Source organism: Phragmites australis, chromosome 8, assembly GCF_958298935.1.
Source record: "Phragmites australis chromosome 8, lpPhrAust1.1, whole genome shotgun sequence".
Lineage (NCBI taxonomy): Eukaryota > Viridiplantae > Streptophyta > Magnoliopsida > Poales > Poaceae > Phragmites > Phragmites australis.
Window position 1 is genome coordinate 31,721,524 of NC_084928.1, and position 17,380 is coordinate 31,738,903.

General features: G+C 43.0%; 3 protein-coding genes across 11 annotated transcripts; 2 read left to right on the plus strand and 1 right to left on the minus strand.

The window, feature by feature from the left end:
- The first annotated feature begins 1,255 nt into the window (after window positions 1–1,255).
- LOC133927063 (uncharacterized) lies at window positions 1,256–6,725 on the plus strand. Of its 3 annotated transcripts, XM_062373329.1 has the most exons (8): window positions 1,873–1,996; window positions 2,861–2,911; window positions 3,239–3,332; window positions 4,132–4,168; window positions 4,288–4,524; window positions 4,595–4,642; window positions 5,891–6,324; window positions 6,432–6,725. In XM_062373329.1, the coding sequence occupies exons 2-8, from the start codon at window positions 2,881–2,883 to the stop codon at window positions 6,499–6,501; spliced, it is 951 nt and encodes a 316-aa protein (XP_062229313.1). In that variant the 5' UTR covers window positions 1,873–1,996; window positions 2,861–2,880; the 3' UTR covers window positions 6,502–6,725. The 3 variants fall into 3 exon arrangements, with proteins under 3 accessions (XP_062229311.1, XP_062229313.1, XP_062229312.1); XM_062373327.1 differs by lacking the exons at window positions 2,861–2,911; window positions 3,239–3,332 and having other exon boundaries at window positions 1,256–1,996; XM_062373328.1 differs by lacking the exon at window positions 1,873–1,996 and having other exon boundaries at window positions 2,009–3,332.
- Window positions 6,726–9,440: 2,715 nt separating this feature from the next.
- LOC133927068 (nuclear intron maturase 4, mitochondrial-like) lies at window positions 9,441–17,225 on the minus strand. 7 transcript variants are annotated; one of them, XM_062373339.1, is made up of 6 exons: window positions 16,530–17,225; window positions 14,057–16,422; window positions 13,840–13,938; window positions 12,792–12,874; window positions 10,134–10,309; window positions 9,441–9,731 (listed from the first exon to the last, which is right to left on the minus strand). In XM_062373339.1, exons 1-3 carry the CDS (start codon window positions 16,603–16,605, stop codon window positions 13,855–13,857), a joined length of 2,526 nt encoding a protein of 841 aa, XP_062229323.1. In that variant the 5' UTR covers window positions 16,606–17,225; the 3' UTR covers window positions 9,441–9,731; window positions 10,134–10,309; window positions 12,792–12,874; window positions 13,840–13,854. The 7 variants fall into 7 exon arrangements, with proteins under 7 accessions (XP_062229323.1, XP_062229322.1, XP_062229320.1 ...); XM_062373338.1 differs by lacking the exon at window positions 10,134–10,309; XM_062373336.1 differs by lacking the exon at window positions 10,134–10,309 and having other exon boundaries at window positions 12,792–12,962.
- Window positions 10,488–12,422, plus strand: LOC133927069 (uncharacterized). The gene is made up of 5 exons (XM_062373340.1): window positions 10,488–10,655; window positions 10,781–10,827; window positions 10,929–11,058; window positions 11,600–11,649; window positions 12,114–12,422. The coding sequence occupies exons 1-5, from the start codon at window positions 10,529–10,531 to the stop codon at window positions 12,420–12,422; spliced, it is 663 nt and encodes a 220-aa protein (XP_062229324.1). The 5' UTR covers window positions 10,488–10,528.
- Window positions 17,226–17,380: the final 155 nt, after the last annotated feature.

The window sequence follows — 17,380 nt, forward strand, 5'->3', positions numbered from 1 at the left end:
AGGCACGAACGAGTCGGGTAGGCAGGAGCAGTCGGGTGAGGGAAGTCATGTCTGGTGCCAACGGTCGGGAGCTGGGATGGGGAACGCAGGTTCGTGCTTGGTCAATGCGAGGACGACATCACTGCAATCGGACGTGGGCGCCATGATGGAACCCATGTGGAGGTGCAGTCGAAGATCGGTCGAACTTGAGATTAGGAACCTGGTTGATCTAGATATATGATAGTATTCTATAACGTTATGTATGAGTATATAAGATTATCCAAGTACTATGTATACTTTTTTAGATGTGTTGCATATTTTTTTTTTAAGTATATTACATTTTATGTATAAATATGAAGGTATTATCAAAATCTATTAAATTTGATGAATTTTTTTTCAATTTTTTCATGTAATTCACATTGGAGTATCTTAGAATGAGTATATAAGTATATTCATAATGATAAAAGAGTGTATATATATATATACGGTGAGACTATTCTACGCCTATGCGTAGCTACTATTCGTGTTGTGCACATCCCACAATCGCTAGTTACAATTCGAAGAATTATGAGTTACAATTTGTTACATAAACCAGTTACAACTCTGAGTTATAACTAGGCCTCCAACATGCACCAAACAACATGAGCCAGCCAACCAGCTTGTGCCCTTCACCTATCATTCACCCGCCAGATCGTTGCATGCGGAAAATCTTTTGTTGATTCGAATAATTAAAATGCAATATCTCTAGAACTACAGATCTGATTCATAAATGTGCTTAACAAAATAAGATCCATCAAGACTATATTTTGATGAAGTTTTAGAATCATAAAGGAGTTACGTCCATATAGTTATAACATGGTGAACATCGCAGTTACAATATGGTGAACTAGAGTATTCTCTGGTGGTGGTAGATACTTTAGTTACAACATGGTGAACTCTTTAGTTACAGCATATTGAACACTATAGTTGCAACATAGTCAAGCAATACAGTTGCAACATGAAAAAATTAAATTAAATTAATTACATCATGCAACTAAAAACAGTTACATTATGATGAACATTACACTTACAACATGGTAGACAGTCTAGTTACAACATGTATATAGTTGTAACCGCTCTATCTGTGGTTACAACTAATGGTTGTAACTACTCTATCTATAGTTACAATACAGTATACGACGAATTGCAACTCATGAGTTACTATTTTGTGTCTGTACGTATGCTACACATACGCTACGGATAGATATAGAATAGCAATACAGTATATATAGAGAGCATAGCGGCCAGACCCCATCTCCGCCTCTAGACACGTGTCCGTATCTTTATTAAGGCCACGCCAAAGCTTTTCCACCCTTTTCGCTGAAAATGCCTCCAAATTTGCCCTGACTTCGCGCAAATTTCAGTTTGGAAACTCGACCCCTCCTCAAATTACGATCGCTAGCAACTAAACTAAACGGGGGCCCACCTCAGTTGCATTAACAAACCACCCGCCCCCTCCGTTTCCGTTTTCCCCCTTCCCCCGAGCTTCCGCGAAAGCCTCCGTTACAAAACCGAGCTCGCCTCGCCACGCCACGCCACGCGCATCTCCGCTCCCTCCCTCCACCTCGGGTCCCGCCGCCACCGGCTCCCGCACCCCACCACCGCCTCCCCAAAATCTAGCCTCCTCGCGCTCGCCTTCCGCGCGGGCGGCGGCCATGGGCGCCGTCGCGTCGACGGTGGCGGCGCGCTTCGCGTTCTTCCCGCCGTCCCCGCCGTCGTACGGGGTGGAGCCACCTCCCTCGCCCGCGGCCGCGGCGACGGACTCGGCGGTGGTGGAGCTCAGCGGGGTGCCGCGGCGGGGACGCGTGGAGGCGCGGCGGCTGCGGACGAAGCGCGGCACTGAGGTGGTGGCCATGTACGTGCGCCAGCCCGGGGCGCGTCTCACGCTGCTCTACTCCCACGGCAACGCTGCCGACCTGGGCCAGATGTACGAGCTCTTCGTCGAGCTCAGCTCGCACCTCAACGTCAGCCTCATGGGGTACGCACACGACTCGCTGCGCGTTGCTGCTTGCACAGGATTGCGTCGAGATCCTGTCTGTTATTAATAACTTATTATTAACTGTGATGCCATCAGGTTGCTTGATTTGGTATAAAGGATCACTCCATCTTTAAGCTCGCATTTTAGGTCGTTATTGCCGGCATTGGAAGTCTCGTTTGTTTTAGTTTAGAAGTCGCCTGCTTTCTTGTGATTGTTCGGGTACGTTTGGGATCTTGCAATTGATTTTTCAATGTTCGACTCTGTCTCTGCTTGTAGCTTACTTAGATTTTTTTCCAATAGTACAAATCCATTATGTCAATTTGTTAGAAATTGTGTCCTCGAATTTAAGTAATTTCTTAATGCTCAAGGTCATGCTTGCAGTTGGTTTGTGTTTGTGGAAAGTAGTGATAGATACTGTTACTATATGTACTTGGTTGGCATTTTTGTCTCACGGAGTGAAGGGTGGAGATATTCATGTGTTGTTATACCAGTGAGAATGTCCGAGGCTGCAGCTTATCTGGATGTGTGGTTCAAAAAGTTAGGCTGTTCTTGTGAATAGTGGGTGGATTTGATTGAAGTTGATAATTATTTCCTAGTGAATAATAAAGCTGATTGTGAAGTTTGGATGTTGATGTGCTGTACTATTAATTGAGGGGCAAATCTGCTTTATTGTCAGTACTCAATATTGGAGCCTTTGGTTGTGAATCTTGTGATTGGGTGTTAAATAGTTCACTTGATTCTATGGAACCAATGCATTAGCTGTAGCAGGACCCATGCTGGTTATCATCTTTGGTTAAAATTTGAATGACCTCACTATTCCATTGGTGCTCATTGCGCTTGATCGACCATCGATTCACTTATCAGAGCTACTGGAAGCTGTGCACATGGGTGTAGAGACACACTCCACGCTCAAAGGTGATTCCTCATTTGCACACTATCAACCACACTCGTTCGCCATTACCCTCCTATGACATTCCTAAGCTCAGGGCGGACCCAGGAGAGGCCCAGTGAGGGCACATGGCCCGCTCAAATTCTTGTTTTTCAATGGACTTCAGTGGACTTAGGCCTTTTTCGTGAAGTTACAAAGGCCTAGTCACTGGTATGCCCCGCTCAATTTTTGGGTTGGGTCCACCCCTGCCTAAGCTATGCACTCCCTAGCTGACCTGTGCGTGTGCTGTGATGCCCTGCTGCTGACAGTTCAGTATTCAACTTTCACTGTTCTTTCTTTTTCCTGTTTCTCAGAAGCCTATTTAGGAACTGCCCTCAACCATGTCACATCAACTCCAATGGCACACAATCGTCACCTACCACTGTTGACAATTATCAAAATTGCCAGGTGAAAGTCTAATTTCTCCATTTGGAAGTTTTATATTCCGAGTTGGAGCTTTGCAATCTTAAATGAAGATTTGGGCATACTTTAATTACAGCTGTTGTCTATTGGCTTCTCTAAATCCAAGTTTCAATGTTGCTTTGAATTTTGATGTAGTAATGAATAGATGAAGTGTTCTACCAAAAAAAAAAAAACAGAGAGAGAGAATAGATGAAAGGAACTTTTGTTCATAGCTTCTGTTCCATAGAGCCATTGGACTGGACCAGATTTTTGCTGAGGGAATTAGGCGTTCTGATTTGCTGACTTTGTTTAGTTGATGGGCTGGGATGGTCTGTCAGTTGGTTAGAATCATTGAGTTGTACAGTGGATCTAACATTTATAACCAATTACAAATCTTGTGGTGTGCAGTATTTGGCCTGTTCTTTGCACCCACCTAACTTTTCTGGTTAGTCATTTTTTTCTTTCTTATTGAGTAATATCAACACTTTTATCTCCATCCTATTTTACCATTTCTTTTTGGTAGGGACATAGCTACAATTTGATATGTTGTTTGAATTTTTCAACTGGTCGGTCTATTGGAATGTTGCCTTGACACAATGGTGCAATTGATTATTATACAATATATCGATAGCTTTTTTTAACCTTTCTTTTTTTTAGGGAACCGTTTTAACCTTTCTTTTGTTCTTTGATGTATGCACTTTTCATTTGATGCCTCACCAGTCATGATACTTTTAGTGTCACGAAGTTATGTTATACTAATTCCTATTTGACTTCATGCATAGTAACTTGTACATTTGTTCTACAGATACGATTACTCTGGGTATGGGCAATCATCTGGGAAGGTAACTCACCTTTTTCTAGGAAAGTATTTTCCCTTTTCCCCATTCCTTCATGCTTTTTTATGAGTTCAGCTCTCCTCGTATGACATGACTGATTGGTTTAATTCTATTTGATTGTACAGCCAAGTGAGCAGAACACTTATGCTGATATAGAGGCTGCTTATAGGTGTCTTGTAGAAACTTATGGAGCCTCTGAAGAAAACATCATTCTATATGGTCAATCAGTTGGCAGTGGCCCTACTTTGGATTTAGCATCCCGTTTACCTCATTTGAGAGCAGTTGTTCTGCATAGCCCAATTTTATCTGGTTTAAGAGTGATGTATCCTGTTAAACATACATACTGGTTTGACATATATAAGGTGATTACTTTTCTTTATTTCTGTTGATTTGATCATATACTTGATCTAATCTCTACTAATATATCTGCAGAACATTGACAAAGTTCCTCTGGTCAAATGTCCCGTGTTAGTAATCCATGTGAGTATTCTGCTGACAGCAAATCATTATAGTATTGTTTTACTCCATGTGCGCACATTTATGTGTGTTTGTATTGTTATGAGCTTTTGTCTTGTGGGTAGGGAACTAGGAATCAAGCCTTTAAATTTGATTATTTTTTTCTACTGTATTATTTTCAAAATGCGTTCCAATTTGCAAATTTGTGATTTGCACTGATGTTGTTAAAGTTGTATTACGCTGCACAGTATTGTATGTACCTCAGTGGAGAATGTTTATGCGAGTTTGTATATCATTAAAAGTCACTACACGGGTTACATGCTAACTCTTATATTTGGTGTCAGTCAAGTGGTTTTCATATTAGGAATTCTGTACCATCATACCTTATTACACTGTTGACAGAGTGAGTACATAGTGTTGTACTAGGATACTGTTTTTAGCTTACAGAGCCCATAAGCTATGCAGCACCGATACGGATATAGGGATATGCCATTTTTCCAAAAAAAAGGGATATGCAGATACGTTTACTATTTTTTTTATAAAAAAACATAAATAAGTTACTCTGCGAGAGCCGGCTGGAGGGCAGAGAAGGAGAGCAAAGAGTGGGCTACTCACCGGATCTAGAGGGCGACTGCCGGCTAGAGGGAGTGAAGGGGCGGGCGTCTGCCAGTGCTGGATGGAGGAGCGCCCGCACGAGTGGAGTAGCTTCCAGCAAGAGGCACGGGGTGTCTGCCGGTGCCGACTGGAAGTGCGGTCGCGCGGGCGGGCGGAGCGGCTTCTGGCGACAATGAAAGGGCCCGCGTGCTGGCAGCGCCTGGTGAGATGCGAGAGCCGAGAGGCGGCTAGCGAGTGGCTCTCTCTTAAGAGGGAGGCGAGCAGATGATTAGGGATTTGAGTGGGCCTTGAGGACTCCTGCTGAGCCGGGTCGTATCCACGAGGTATCCATGAAGTATCTCTGAGGTTTCCGATATTCTACGAATTGTTTTTTTCCAGATACCCGGATATGTATTCGAACCGTATCTGAGTCGGATATGGTGTTTCACAGTCCATAAGGTGCCTTTTGCCTGTAATCTTATTTTGAGATGATCGCAAAGTCCTACATATAAAATTCTGGTTAAGAGTGCCATACACAAGGGACACAAGTATTTCCTGGTCATTCATAATTTTTCATCACAGATTTGTGAGTACATTGTTTTGGAAGAAGATGACTGTTGATTAGCTACATAATGATTACCTTACCTCTTCGAGGCACTAAAATTATCTCACACGCAGGGTACAGATGATGAGGTTGTTGACTGTTCTCATGGGAGGGCACTGTGGGAACTCTCTAAACTGAAGTACGAGCCTCTGTGGGTCAAAGGGGGAAACCACTGTAATTTGGAACTCTATCCGGAATACATTAAGCACCTAAAAAAGTTTGTTGCAGCCATAGAGAAATCACCACCAGTGAAAGATGAATCTCCAGAGAGCTCAAGTCCATCAGATCCTAGTGAAACAGGATCTGAGAGTGCAGAGAGCTCAAAGAGAAGCACTGATATCAGGGACAAACCAAGGTCAAGCATTGATCAGAGGCAAAGCACGGATCTACGGGAGAAACCTAGAGGCAGCATAGATAGGAGAGATAAAAGCAGGAAAAGCATAGATCAACGTGACAAACCACGGGCCAGTGTGGATCAACCTGACAGGTCACGGAAAAGCATTGACCGGTTTGTATATATGCTTTTATACATTCCGTTTTGCGTTTCCATGTTGGTTTCTTTTACGGAGATATCCCGTTTTATTTCCTCTGACATGCAATTCATCAATGTGGCAGCTTTGGAGGCATGATGAGGTCTGTCAAATTGTGCAATATTGACTGTTTCACTGCGGCTTCTGGGAGCTGAAAATAACAGAAGGTGTCTGTTGGCCATCTGTATATGTGTGTTCCATTTTTATAGTTCATTCAATTGGGGGGTTTAGTGTGGACGTGGAAAAGGTGTATTTATCTGATTGAGTGTTTGTGTTGTTTTCCCAGAATCGTTTCTTGAAAGGAAATGATCTCTGGTTCCCAAACCTTCCCAAACTTCATAGATGTTTCTCGAACTAAATTGGGAATTTTGTTTTCCCCTCTCTGGCCAATTACATTTTCTTGAAATGTGGGTTTCCCTTTCTTTCACTGTGTGACGCCGCGGTAAACAGGCTGCATTGAAACACTTGGACATGAAACTGGAGTTTTGACTTCGAAGTTGGGCGTGAATGGAGAAACACCTTCAATGTAAAGATTACCTTTTTCACTCTCCACCCGTTCACTGTATTCACTGTTTGATGTCTGCTATGCGCTTGTAGCAAACTCAGCAGTACTGGAGGCTCCAACAGGGATTATGCATCTGAATCTTGAAAGGAATTTCCTCTTCTACATTGGAATTAACCGAGTAGGGCTTTGTAATCTACCATCAACAGATCTTGGCCGCTCACTTAGCCGTCTCAGCAAACATCAGCTTCGTTTGTACGAGCAAGCTTGAGCGGCTTCTCCTGAACGCAGCGGCTCTCATCCTTGCGACTCGCGAGCAACTTGCTACGCGATCTGGGAACGTTCTTGGCGGCAGCCGCCGTGGATTCGGCTCGACAGGAAGCGCCTGTCCTCTCCGCGTGCAAGCGGTGGCGCGGGCAGTTTGGGGGCGGAGCCGACGAAACGGCGTGGGCGCACGACGGCAAAGGGGAGCGTTGGATCACGGGGGACATCAACACAGATCCAAATCCTTTGACTTCACACGGCTACTGCAGCAACATATAAAGTTACTATAGCATTCGATCCTATCCATCCTTATTAGATCCAGCAGCTTACTATAGAGTGAAGTGAAACGATCTCAGTCCCACTGACACGGGCCATATGGCCGCCCGTGTCATAGGATGGCCACGGCACATGCGGAGTCCTATGCTAGCGAGGGGCTAGCCACGCCAAGTGGCGTGTGCAGTGGGATGGTTGTGCTAGGCTTTAAAGAATAAGGGTATCTTGGTTCATACTTAATGGTACCACGATTAATCTTAGCTAAATATAGTTTGACATAAAAAGTATGGCTAACATATGTGGCGATAAAGTTAATAAAAAAACTGAGCATATGATGCGTGGATCAGGTCACTAACAAAGCGTGGCTTGTTACAACTGCGACAGTCAACCAAACAGTGCTAAAATTATATAGCGTGACTAAGTGTAGATGTAGCAAGATTAAGTTCAAATCAAACATACCCTTAAAGCTCAATGAATTTTTTATTTTATATCTTTTAAATCCAAAAATTGCAAATGCATACGTGTTGAAATTTTGCAATTTGATATTACTGTCACCCTTTGAAAGTTAAATGATAGCATCCTCTATGCTATAATTTTTTCAGTTTTTGATGGTATTTTTAATTTTGAAAGCATTGGAATGCTGTATTTTTAATTTTTTAAAACATTTTGCTCTTTCAACGGATGATATAAGTATAAGGTTATAAAATTTCAAAATGAACTTATATATTTACAAATTTCGGATTAAAAAATAAACAAATAAAAAAGGTCAAGCTCAATAATGGTCATCGGCCCATCAGCCAGGTTTGGGTCGAGGTCTACCGGCTGAAAAGAACTGGGCCGATCGGTGCTTGGACTGCAGTTAGCTCAGGCGTTGCCTTCTTCTTCTTCTTTTTGATATGGAGCTCAGCTCAGGTATGGAACTCTATTAGTTCCACTCAGCGAAAAAGACAAACTCCGTTCAGTTAGACTTTCATTTCAACTGATCGTTTGCCATTGTAGACTAGTATGGAGCCGGAGTTGTACGTAAAAGATACTCTACTCGATTACTGCTGTGTCAACAAAAACTTGAAACCTAACACGTACAACCCTCGATTTGCGCTGCCTCTGCCGCGAGGAGGAAAAACTGTCGACGACGCCAGGATCGGAGCGCGCGAGAAGGGGCAGGAAAGGAATCGGACCGCACGCCCTCGTGCTCCCCAATCATCTCTCTCTCTCCCCGGAGCCCGAGGCCCCATCCCTCTCTGGCTCTCTCCGTTTCCTTCGGCTCTGCATGTGCGGTGCTACTGTATTCATGACTTTATCCTTTTGACCGAGATTTATTGCTACAGTATCTGTGTTGTGTGCAGTGCCCGTGCCATAGTAATTCATTGCAAAGTACTGTAGCGTCACTCACATTTCCATGGAGGAGTGAGTCTGCATGTAGTTTGAGTGGTTTACTGCACCGAGGTTTACAAAAATTTTATTAGTAATTTGCTTATATCAATCATATAAATTTTTATATCTTGTAAAATATATATAGTGAAATAGTACCAGAGTCATTTCGGCTAAGTTTCGCCCCTGATGGGCTCAGACCGGAGCTACTGCAACTGCCAGAAGAGTGACCGATCGAACAGTATGTAGGGTGAGTCGTGTGCTGCTGCAAGAAATGCCATAGCCCATAGGCATCAAACTGTCACGTTTCCTTCATTCAGTTACACCCAGAAAATAGCACATCTGGACGTGCCAAACTGCCATCACTTTGGGCGCATCTGATCAATTCAGTAACAACCAACATGCACGTACAACACTCATAGGATTAGGATGGCCCCCATGGTAATATAACAACTCTTCTTTCTGCAGAAGCAGCACACGAATCCAACACAAGGCTGCGCTGTAAATCTCTGTCCACCCTAGGAATCATTCACGAACTTCTATTAACAGAAAGTTCAAATCAGCCACAGTTATGTATCTTAGTGAAAGGCCTAAAATTAGAGTTTCTTCATTGTGTCTACGAAAAGACTTCATCACACATCACCCCAATGACTATCACAAATACATGACGAGCAAATCTCCACATTCGAAGAATCAATTTCGCTTGATCTCGGTAAATAGACAAAATGAACAATAATGAAGTGCTCCAAATCATTTCACTTTAGATGCGTGAAACACACAAACTGCAGTGCCAAGACATGGACACGCAGCTGGTACGACTAGAGTACATTACATTCCAGTCACGGTATGAATCTTCACACCAGGGGCAGAGAGGCCTAGAACCTGTGTCCCCAGCCCATGCGCTCCAGCAGCAGAACCAAAGCTCAAGCTGGCATCCTGCTCATGCTTTTCCAAGCCATTTGCAATGACCAACACCTGAAAAGAGGAACCATCAAGTTAGTCCATGCAACTGTATGCATCTTTGTTATGCAGAGACAAAGGGTAAACTCTTGTGCAGTTGTATCAGCTTGATGTAACGATGAGAGTTAATAAAACTCCCTTTTCAAAAAAAAATCAAGTTAGTCCATGCTTGATGATCGTGTACACTGCAAAAAACCGGACCAAATTCAACCCACTGAAAATGGGTTCTCAATGTGTTCCCTCTCCCAAGTTCTCCCCAATTCAATGCAACTGACAGCAGCGGTCCAACACAAGGCGTGCCCTTGCATGCTGAGGGCATCTGATTCACCTCCACCACCAGTTATTTTTAGGTTATCACCTAGGAGTCTGATGAATCAATATGGTTTAAGATACATGAGGGGGCACCGAGAGCATTACTTTAGATCAACAGGAAGTGAAACTCTAGGCTCAGGCCTTGGTCACCGGAAACCTTTCTGGTTGGCCACTAAGCTTTGCCTCTTATTCCTCACTGCATGCACTGGCAGCACCGCGGCAGAAGGCCCAAGGCACTCAAAATCTTCTATACAATTCATGAGATCCTTGGAAACTACTGCCTGGCAAATGGCGATGGACAAACTTTGAGTACTTCCAGGCACATGAATATACTCAAGCCAATAAGAAAATGGTGAGTCCCCAGATTATCACATAGCAGCATTCTATGAACAGGAGATATTGCAATTCTACTTTGACCAATGGAGTGCCCATGTCTATGCAGCACTATATAAATCTACCCTATCTTTGTTCTGCTTTCTCCTTCCCTTTCTGTTAGTTACATGACAGACATACCTAAAAGCACGGCCAGACAGTTAGTTATGCAGCTGTTAAACTGTATAAGCTTCTTGCTTGGGCTGGCCATCCTCTCGGCCACCATTGGACCCTTCGTCACCATTGCACATAGAGGTAGATATCAGCACTTCTCCTTTTGTGTTTGCATACTAGAGCCAAGGCTTTCTATTCAAGCTCATGGTCTTTTTGGTGTAAATATGCATGTTTGGTAAACTGATATACCTACTATCTGTTTTCAGAATTGATGATGGTAACTGGCAGTAAGAGAGGAGTAGAGTTCAAGCTGGTAAGAGCTGGAAGCACTGTAAAAACTTGTATCTATGTTTATAAAATTCAGTATCCAGGACTCATCCGTAACTACAGTAACTCCCGACACGTCAAATGTAGGAACTTAGTGTTGACAAAACCACAACAGATGAGGAAATCAGAAGCAATATATTGACAGGACGAAAGCTGGCTTTTGGAGATGCAGTCATGGAGCAGGACACAAGGAATTCTGGAGGCAAAACAAGCTCAGGTGCAAAACATTCTGTTGGAAAATGTGGGTATGGAGGACGGAAGGATGTGAGTGTGAACTGTTATTTTAGAAGTAGAAAACCTCCTCCAACGGTTTACTTTGATGGCCACATACCCTTCACTGTTGATTATGGTCGACCCCGGAAACACCCTCCCAAGAACAACTAGAAGTAGATAGGGTATATCTAAGTAACTATAACCACCTTGTTTTCCTTTACTTTCTCTTTTGGTTTGCCATCCTATTTGTCAAATGTGGCTTTCCTTCTTGTTAGATACATGTGTTTAGTTGTGAAACAACAATAATTTGTTGTCTTTTTCCTACATCATGATACTAGTGTTATGCTTCTTTTGGAAAAAGTTCAGCATTTATGCACCATTTTATTCAACATATACTTGTAACTTTCAAGTTTTCTAGCTGTTACAAGCTTGACGAAACGAAAACATTTCTAAACAAAGAAAAAGAAGAAAATCCTAAGGAAATTAATGAATCACTACATTAACATTTTCTGTCCAGTTTGAATATTGTTACATTCTTAATGCAGGAGAAATTAAGAATTATTCAATTAACTCACGTGCGCCTTCAAACCTAAAGGTGATCTCTTCCTCCTTCCCACGCCCCTTCCATATACATGTTTTCTCTTGGTCAAAAGCTGGCATAAATTTATATTATATAGTAGTTACATAAAATTAAGAACTGCAACTTCATACTTCTACATTTGCTGCTATCGAAGTGGTCTTACCAGCGATATATGGACATGCACATGTACATGTTAGGTAGGTGAAAACTCTACCCAACATTGTCAAATAAAAAAGTGGGAAAGACATTTTGAGGTACTACAACATACTCTAACCTTTGAAATTCCAGAGCATGGTCACACACGTGCACACTACTCTATACTAGACCAATATTTTCTAGGAACTCCCCTTTCCAAATATAGATAATCTGTCCCAGAAAGTCATCATGACCAATGACCATTTATCTATCTTTTATTTTCCCTGTGTTCTCTTAATTAGTGGTTTATAGGCCACTACTAATTTCCTAGCAAAATCTCTCAGGATATTAGTAGCTCCAGGATGCAGGCAGGACCATCCATGAACAGAGTAAAACTAGAAGGAAGCACATCAGAGCTAGCACTGAACATTCCAAATCCTCGACATATCAGAACATTGCCATCCAAACATTCTTCCGGGGATTCAAATGCAGGCTCCAAACATGCACTGAGGAATTCAATCGTTCGCAGCACCTTATATAAAATTCATGAGGATTGGAAGGAGAAAATGTTAGAGGCCAGTGATGAAGTTCTGAAATATCTTAACAAGGATTACCATGGCTCTCCCCGTAAGAGGAGACCTGTTCATAACTAAGGACAAGGCACTTATGTCAAATCCTAGTTTTGTGACCAAAGTCAATGCTATAGTGGCGAGCCAGTATGACCCACTGCTGTTTCGCTTTGTAATGTGTCATAAGGAATTTTAACCACCCCTGTTCATGTTAACCCATGGTGCTACAAATACTCTCAGTTTGTCGTATACTCATATGAAGCTATCAAACTCTTGAAACACAGACTTCAGAGATAAAATGGCATAGTCAGGCCCACAAAGTAATATTTTATGAAGAGATCACAAGTGACATGTATTTATACAAAGTAACTAAATCTGGCTCATGGTTTAGATGATAGGCTAAATAGAGAAGTATGCAAGATGAAAACAATGATTCGGATCGAAGAAAGCTACCTTTGCCGAAGTCTATCACTGATGGAAAATGCAACATGTGTTTGCAACCGCCTCTTGTGAATCTGAGTGCATTGTGCTCTTTTCTACATCAAAAGTTTTTGAAGGATCAGACCAGCCCCCTTTTTCCTTGAGTTCTGTTTTTAGCACATCCATCATTACACAGTTTGCTGCCTGATCCAGTTAGGAACTTATCATGCAACAACTGCCATTGTATATGAGTAACAAACTCAACATACAACCACCAAGTCAACCAGCAGGGCTTGCAATGCAATAGTCTGTCAAATGAACTTGATTTTCAGCAGATATTATCACTCGTATATGTATATGCCCGAGAGACAGAAACTTTTCAAAAAGAATGGCATGGGTTCAATTGTTTCATCATTATTTATGGCCCATAAGTTGCTTGGTTTCTTAATGATGTGATATCATGAAATAGATGGTAACCATTTACTGATACACATTTTGTTCAACCAAATGACATAATTATATAGTTCCAACACACAGCTTGTACCAGCACATTCATTAAAAAGCACTGATTGGCTTGCGTCATCATTTGGAAAAAACTGGAGAACAAGAACAATGCAGTCTCAAGATGCACTAAACACAGACAACCGGAACAATGCAGCCATATTGATGATTGAATCTACAAATACGACAGCTACCTATATAATGAATACAGTGGCAAAAGCTTGATATGCAATGTACCATGATAAAGACCAGAAGGCACCAAAAGTGCACAAAGCAAAGTTATGTTCCACTACCGATAAATGCATTAGAAGCGTTCCTTTTTTCTTTGACAGAAAGTTGTGTTAATGCCATCAATTCTTCCTGGTAATGTGCTTTCATGCAATAAATTTTAGAACCACTATGATTAGATCAAAGTTCAGCAGCTGCCTAGCCTACCTAGATGCCTAGCACCTAATCGCCGTCTAGCCTACCAAGGCAGTGATTAGGCACTAGGTGCCACCCCATGGCCCACCTAGCACTTTTTATAACATTGAAGAGCTGCCAACTAAAACTGATGTACTATGAAGTCTGAACCACTCACCGAAAAGGAGCCACTTCAAAATGTAGGCTCACTTTCAATTTTGGAGTAGTCCACAGGCATACCACTTAGTTGTCTCTCACAAATGCATGCTATGTTTACCTGTAACCATGTATGCATTTACAAGCATTGAACCTACTATCATATGAGTCTGTAGAAAGCCTTCATATTCAAACTATTAGAAAATCACAGGGACAATCTTCGAGTCGAGTCATCTAACCAGGGAATCAAAATCAACTGATTGAAGGGAGATGTGTCCCAGATATAGGTCTTTAACATGCTGGGTGCACAATCCAATTCGTCTACCATCCAAACTCCCATGAATTGATGATGCGAAACCCGTTCTCCATCCAGGAAAACGCTGTTTCTCCTTCACATGAAGCACATACATACTTGGTGATGCAGATTGGCAGCCAATGACAAAGCATTTGAATTGTCTGGCAGGGACTCTAACTCTTGACAGTGTTAGCACAAATAAACCACTACAAGAAATGCCATACATCAAAGCTTCATCAGTGGAAGCCAAAGAATAAGTAGATTCTAAAGGTTTAATTATTGCCTCAAAATCCTCAACCCTTGGAATGCCATGATCATCAAGTTCAAACCGCTTTTCTGTCAATTTTTCATACATTCGGTACTTCGCCGATAATGTCCGGATGCAAGATTTCCTGACACATTCAACCAACATAAGCTGAAGTTCTTTAAAATTATCAACCTCAGAGAACCATCTCATCCAACGATTAATTATTCCTGCAAACCAACTTACTATTAAGTCGTCATCTTGCAAGACAAGGGCTGAAACATGTCTTGGGAAACCTTCGAGATTGATTAGACCATAGCGATGAAGGCACTTCTGGATATAGCGAAGAGGTGCATGAATTTTAATGACATCGCCATCAGTGCAGGCACTAATTGATTCCTTGTTCTTTAAATTGGACAGCAATGCTTCTGTAGCAGCAGTTTCTGATGAGATGTAATCTTTAGCTTGCTTCTGAAAGTTGTAGAATGCATCTCTCAGATCTTGAGGAAGTGCTGGTTCAGCAATGTATTTTGAAAGGAGAACATCCTCATTAAGCTCATTTTTGGCATTGACATCCTGCATCCATACCTTTAGTAAAGTTTTGAACCAATGATCTGTCTTCATTCCCTCTTTCCTAAATTGTGCAACGTGATCCAGCAAAGGGGTGCTAAGACCAAGTGACTTGATCTCACTCTCTTTTACCCTTCTCAAACCATAGGCCAACCACTTCTTTCCTACTCTAAGATTCATAGCGTCCCATATCTCTTGCTTTTGAGAAGCAAACAAACCAATCTTCTCCTTCAGCTTATGCACAGCTTTCAGTTTAGCATTTTCCTTTGTTTCTACTCTGACCACGATTCCAGCAAACTGTAAGCCCCGGGAGTTCCTTCTGACTGGCATAAGATACAATCTATCATCGATATCCAGATAAAGTGATTTTCTCAAGTAAGCAACAATTTCAGATTTTATAACTTCTGCAGCATTTCTAGATCCAGCAACTGCAACAAAAATCTCATCCATATATCTACAAGCGTATAGCCTTATCTTTGTCTGACAATCTTTCTGATCTTCAATATTTTCATCCCTGCCCTTCAGTTGACTCCGAAACCAGCGACGCAAATTTGACCCATGGGGTTCTGAAACTTTTGTTGCCTCTGAACCAAGGCCTTCATGTTTCAAGCAAATCCTAAACACCTCATGGTCGAAACTGTCAAGATATAAGTTCATCAGGATTGGTGCAAGTACTCCTTCTTGCGGAAGCCCATGGCCCTTGGGGTACTCACCAAATACCAAATTGATCACCTTGGCATCAAACATATCTTGCATGAATGCAACCAACTGGGTGTCCTCAATCTTCTCCTTTATTAGTGAAATAAGCTTAGAGGTTACATTGCTATCAACCTCTTTGTGCATGGAGACAGTAAAGCACCAATCCGGAACCCCAATTTCATTGGCTATGAACCTGAGAGCTGAGTGATACCCTCGCCCACTCCGACAACCATGTGATATCTTTGAGAATTGAGGTCTGTACACAACCTCAAGCACCACCCTTACCGCTTCCTGAACAACTTTCAAGTTCAGCCTTGGAAGAACAAGCCGCCCTCCTCTTCCTTGCCTCTTCGCCACCACCGAGAAAGTATTCACTCCAACATCAAACGCACTGCTCCTGAGCTGCTCCGCCAGCGTGACAAAGCAGACATCATCTTTTGCAGACGCTAAATCAACGTTTGAGTTAAGCCGGACAATGTCATAGGCATCCTCCAACGTGTCAGCGTTCGCCACCACCTTGCCCATGAGGTCGTAGAACTTGCCGTTCAGGTACTGCGCCTTGACCCTCTTCTTGATGCGGAGCTCGGCCAACCGCTTCCGCTCCATGCGCGACAAGGGCTTCCTCTGCCTCTGGGCGGCCGCGGCCGACTCCTCGGCGAGGGAAGCAAGGCTCTTCGCCAGAGACACCGGTGGCGCCAGCGCCGGCGGAGGTTCCACGGCTTTCTCCGCCGCGTCGTCAACTCCATCGAGCGAGAGGTGGTGCGCCACGTACCGGCGGAAGCACGCAGCGCGACCTCCTGGTTTCGGGAACAACGAGAACACAGCAGCGTTAGCACTCGTCGGCGTTTTGAACACCGGGGTGGAGTTGGGATGAGGGAGAGAGGGAGGGGTGGCATTGGCGTACCTTGCCCGTGACGCGGCGGGCGGCGCCTAGAGAGCTCCCGGAGGAGGCGGCCGCGACCGGACGCAAGGAAGGACATGGCGTCAGGTGCCGCGGTCTAGCGGGGCATTGCGTCGAACAGGTGGTGCGCGCGGCGGGGGGAGGTCGGTGCCGGTGTTCCCCCCGTGACGTTCGGTCGCGTCGGATGAGTCGTCCGCGACCGCGCCGGCGATGTGGCCTTCGCCTGTTATAAAGCCGGTGGGGCCCAACCCTCTCGCCGGGAAGTACGGGACCCTTGTGTCTGTCCACCGCAACCGGGGAAGACGACTGCGCGCAAGATGGGCAGTGTAGTCGAGAACGAGGCCAATGAGACAATGGGCAAAGGGCAGGACCGCAGGAATTTCAAATGAAATAGTGTAAATTCAGTAGGAATTTTCAAATAAATGGTGTAAATTCAGTAAGAATGCTGTGTAATTCTCAAATTCAAATAAACTAGCTAAGTGTTCGTGCATTGTAACAAAAATATAAATATTGAACGATGTAATGTTAAGCACAAACTTAAGGTACGAAGATATAGATGTGTTGTGGAAGTGTCGCCGAATGAATACGTTAGGAGTGATATCGTAGTTTGATTTTAGATGATATAAAAAAAGAGATTATCCGCTAATTTTTCTTATAATTTTTTAATTAGTAAAATATATTTCATATACATAGCTAGCAACGAGATAGAGAGACTAGATAATGAAGATGGATGGTAAAAACGAGTAAAATACTTGTATTTTATGAGTTTTTATTAGATGAAAGAAGAGTAGAAGAAAAAGTAGCACGAGAACAACTTATATTTTATATAGTAGATATTCTGGGTTCAACACTGT

Bases quoted from the DNA above. Each gene is read 5' to 3' on its own strand.
- LOC133927068 (XM_062373338.1), bottom strand. From the start codon at position 16,605: ATGTCCTTCCTTGCGTCCGGTCGCGGCCGCCTCCTCCGGGAGCTCTCT. The intron at 16,423-16,529 runs GTACGCCAATGC...TCCCGAAACCAG, and splicing joins CCCGCCGCGTCACGGGCAAG to GAGGTCGCGCTGCGTGCTTC. The intron at 13,939-14,056 runs GTTAGATGACTC...ACATGGTTACAG, and splicing joins CAGTTGATTTTGATTCCCTG to GTAAACATAGCATGCATTTG.
- LOC133927063 (XM_062373327.1), top strand. From the start codon at position 1,674: ATGGGCGCCGTCGCGTCGACGGTGGCGGCGCGCTTCGCGTTCTTCCCG. The intron at 1,997-4,131 runs GTACGCACACGA...TTTGTTCTACAG, and splicing joins CTCAACGTCAGCCTCATGGG to ATACGATTACTCTGGGTATG. The intron at 6,325-6,431 runs GTTTGTATATAT...TCAATGTGGCAG, and splicing joins TCACGGAAAAGCATTGACCG to CTTTGGAGGCATGATGAGGT.
- LOC133927069 (XM_062373340.1), top strand. From the start codon at position 10,529: ATGACAGACATACCTAAAAGCACGGCCAGACAGTTAGTTATGCAGCTG. The intron at 10,656-10,780 runs GTAGATATCAGC...ATCTGTTTTCAG, and splicing joins CGTCACCATTGCACATAGAG to AATTGATGATGGTAACTGGC. The intron at 11,059-11,599 runs GTGCAAAACATT...TTCTTAATGCAG, and splicing joins TGGAGGCAAAACAAGCTCAG to GAGAAATTAAGAATTATTCA.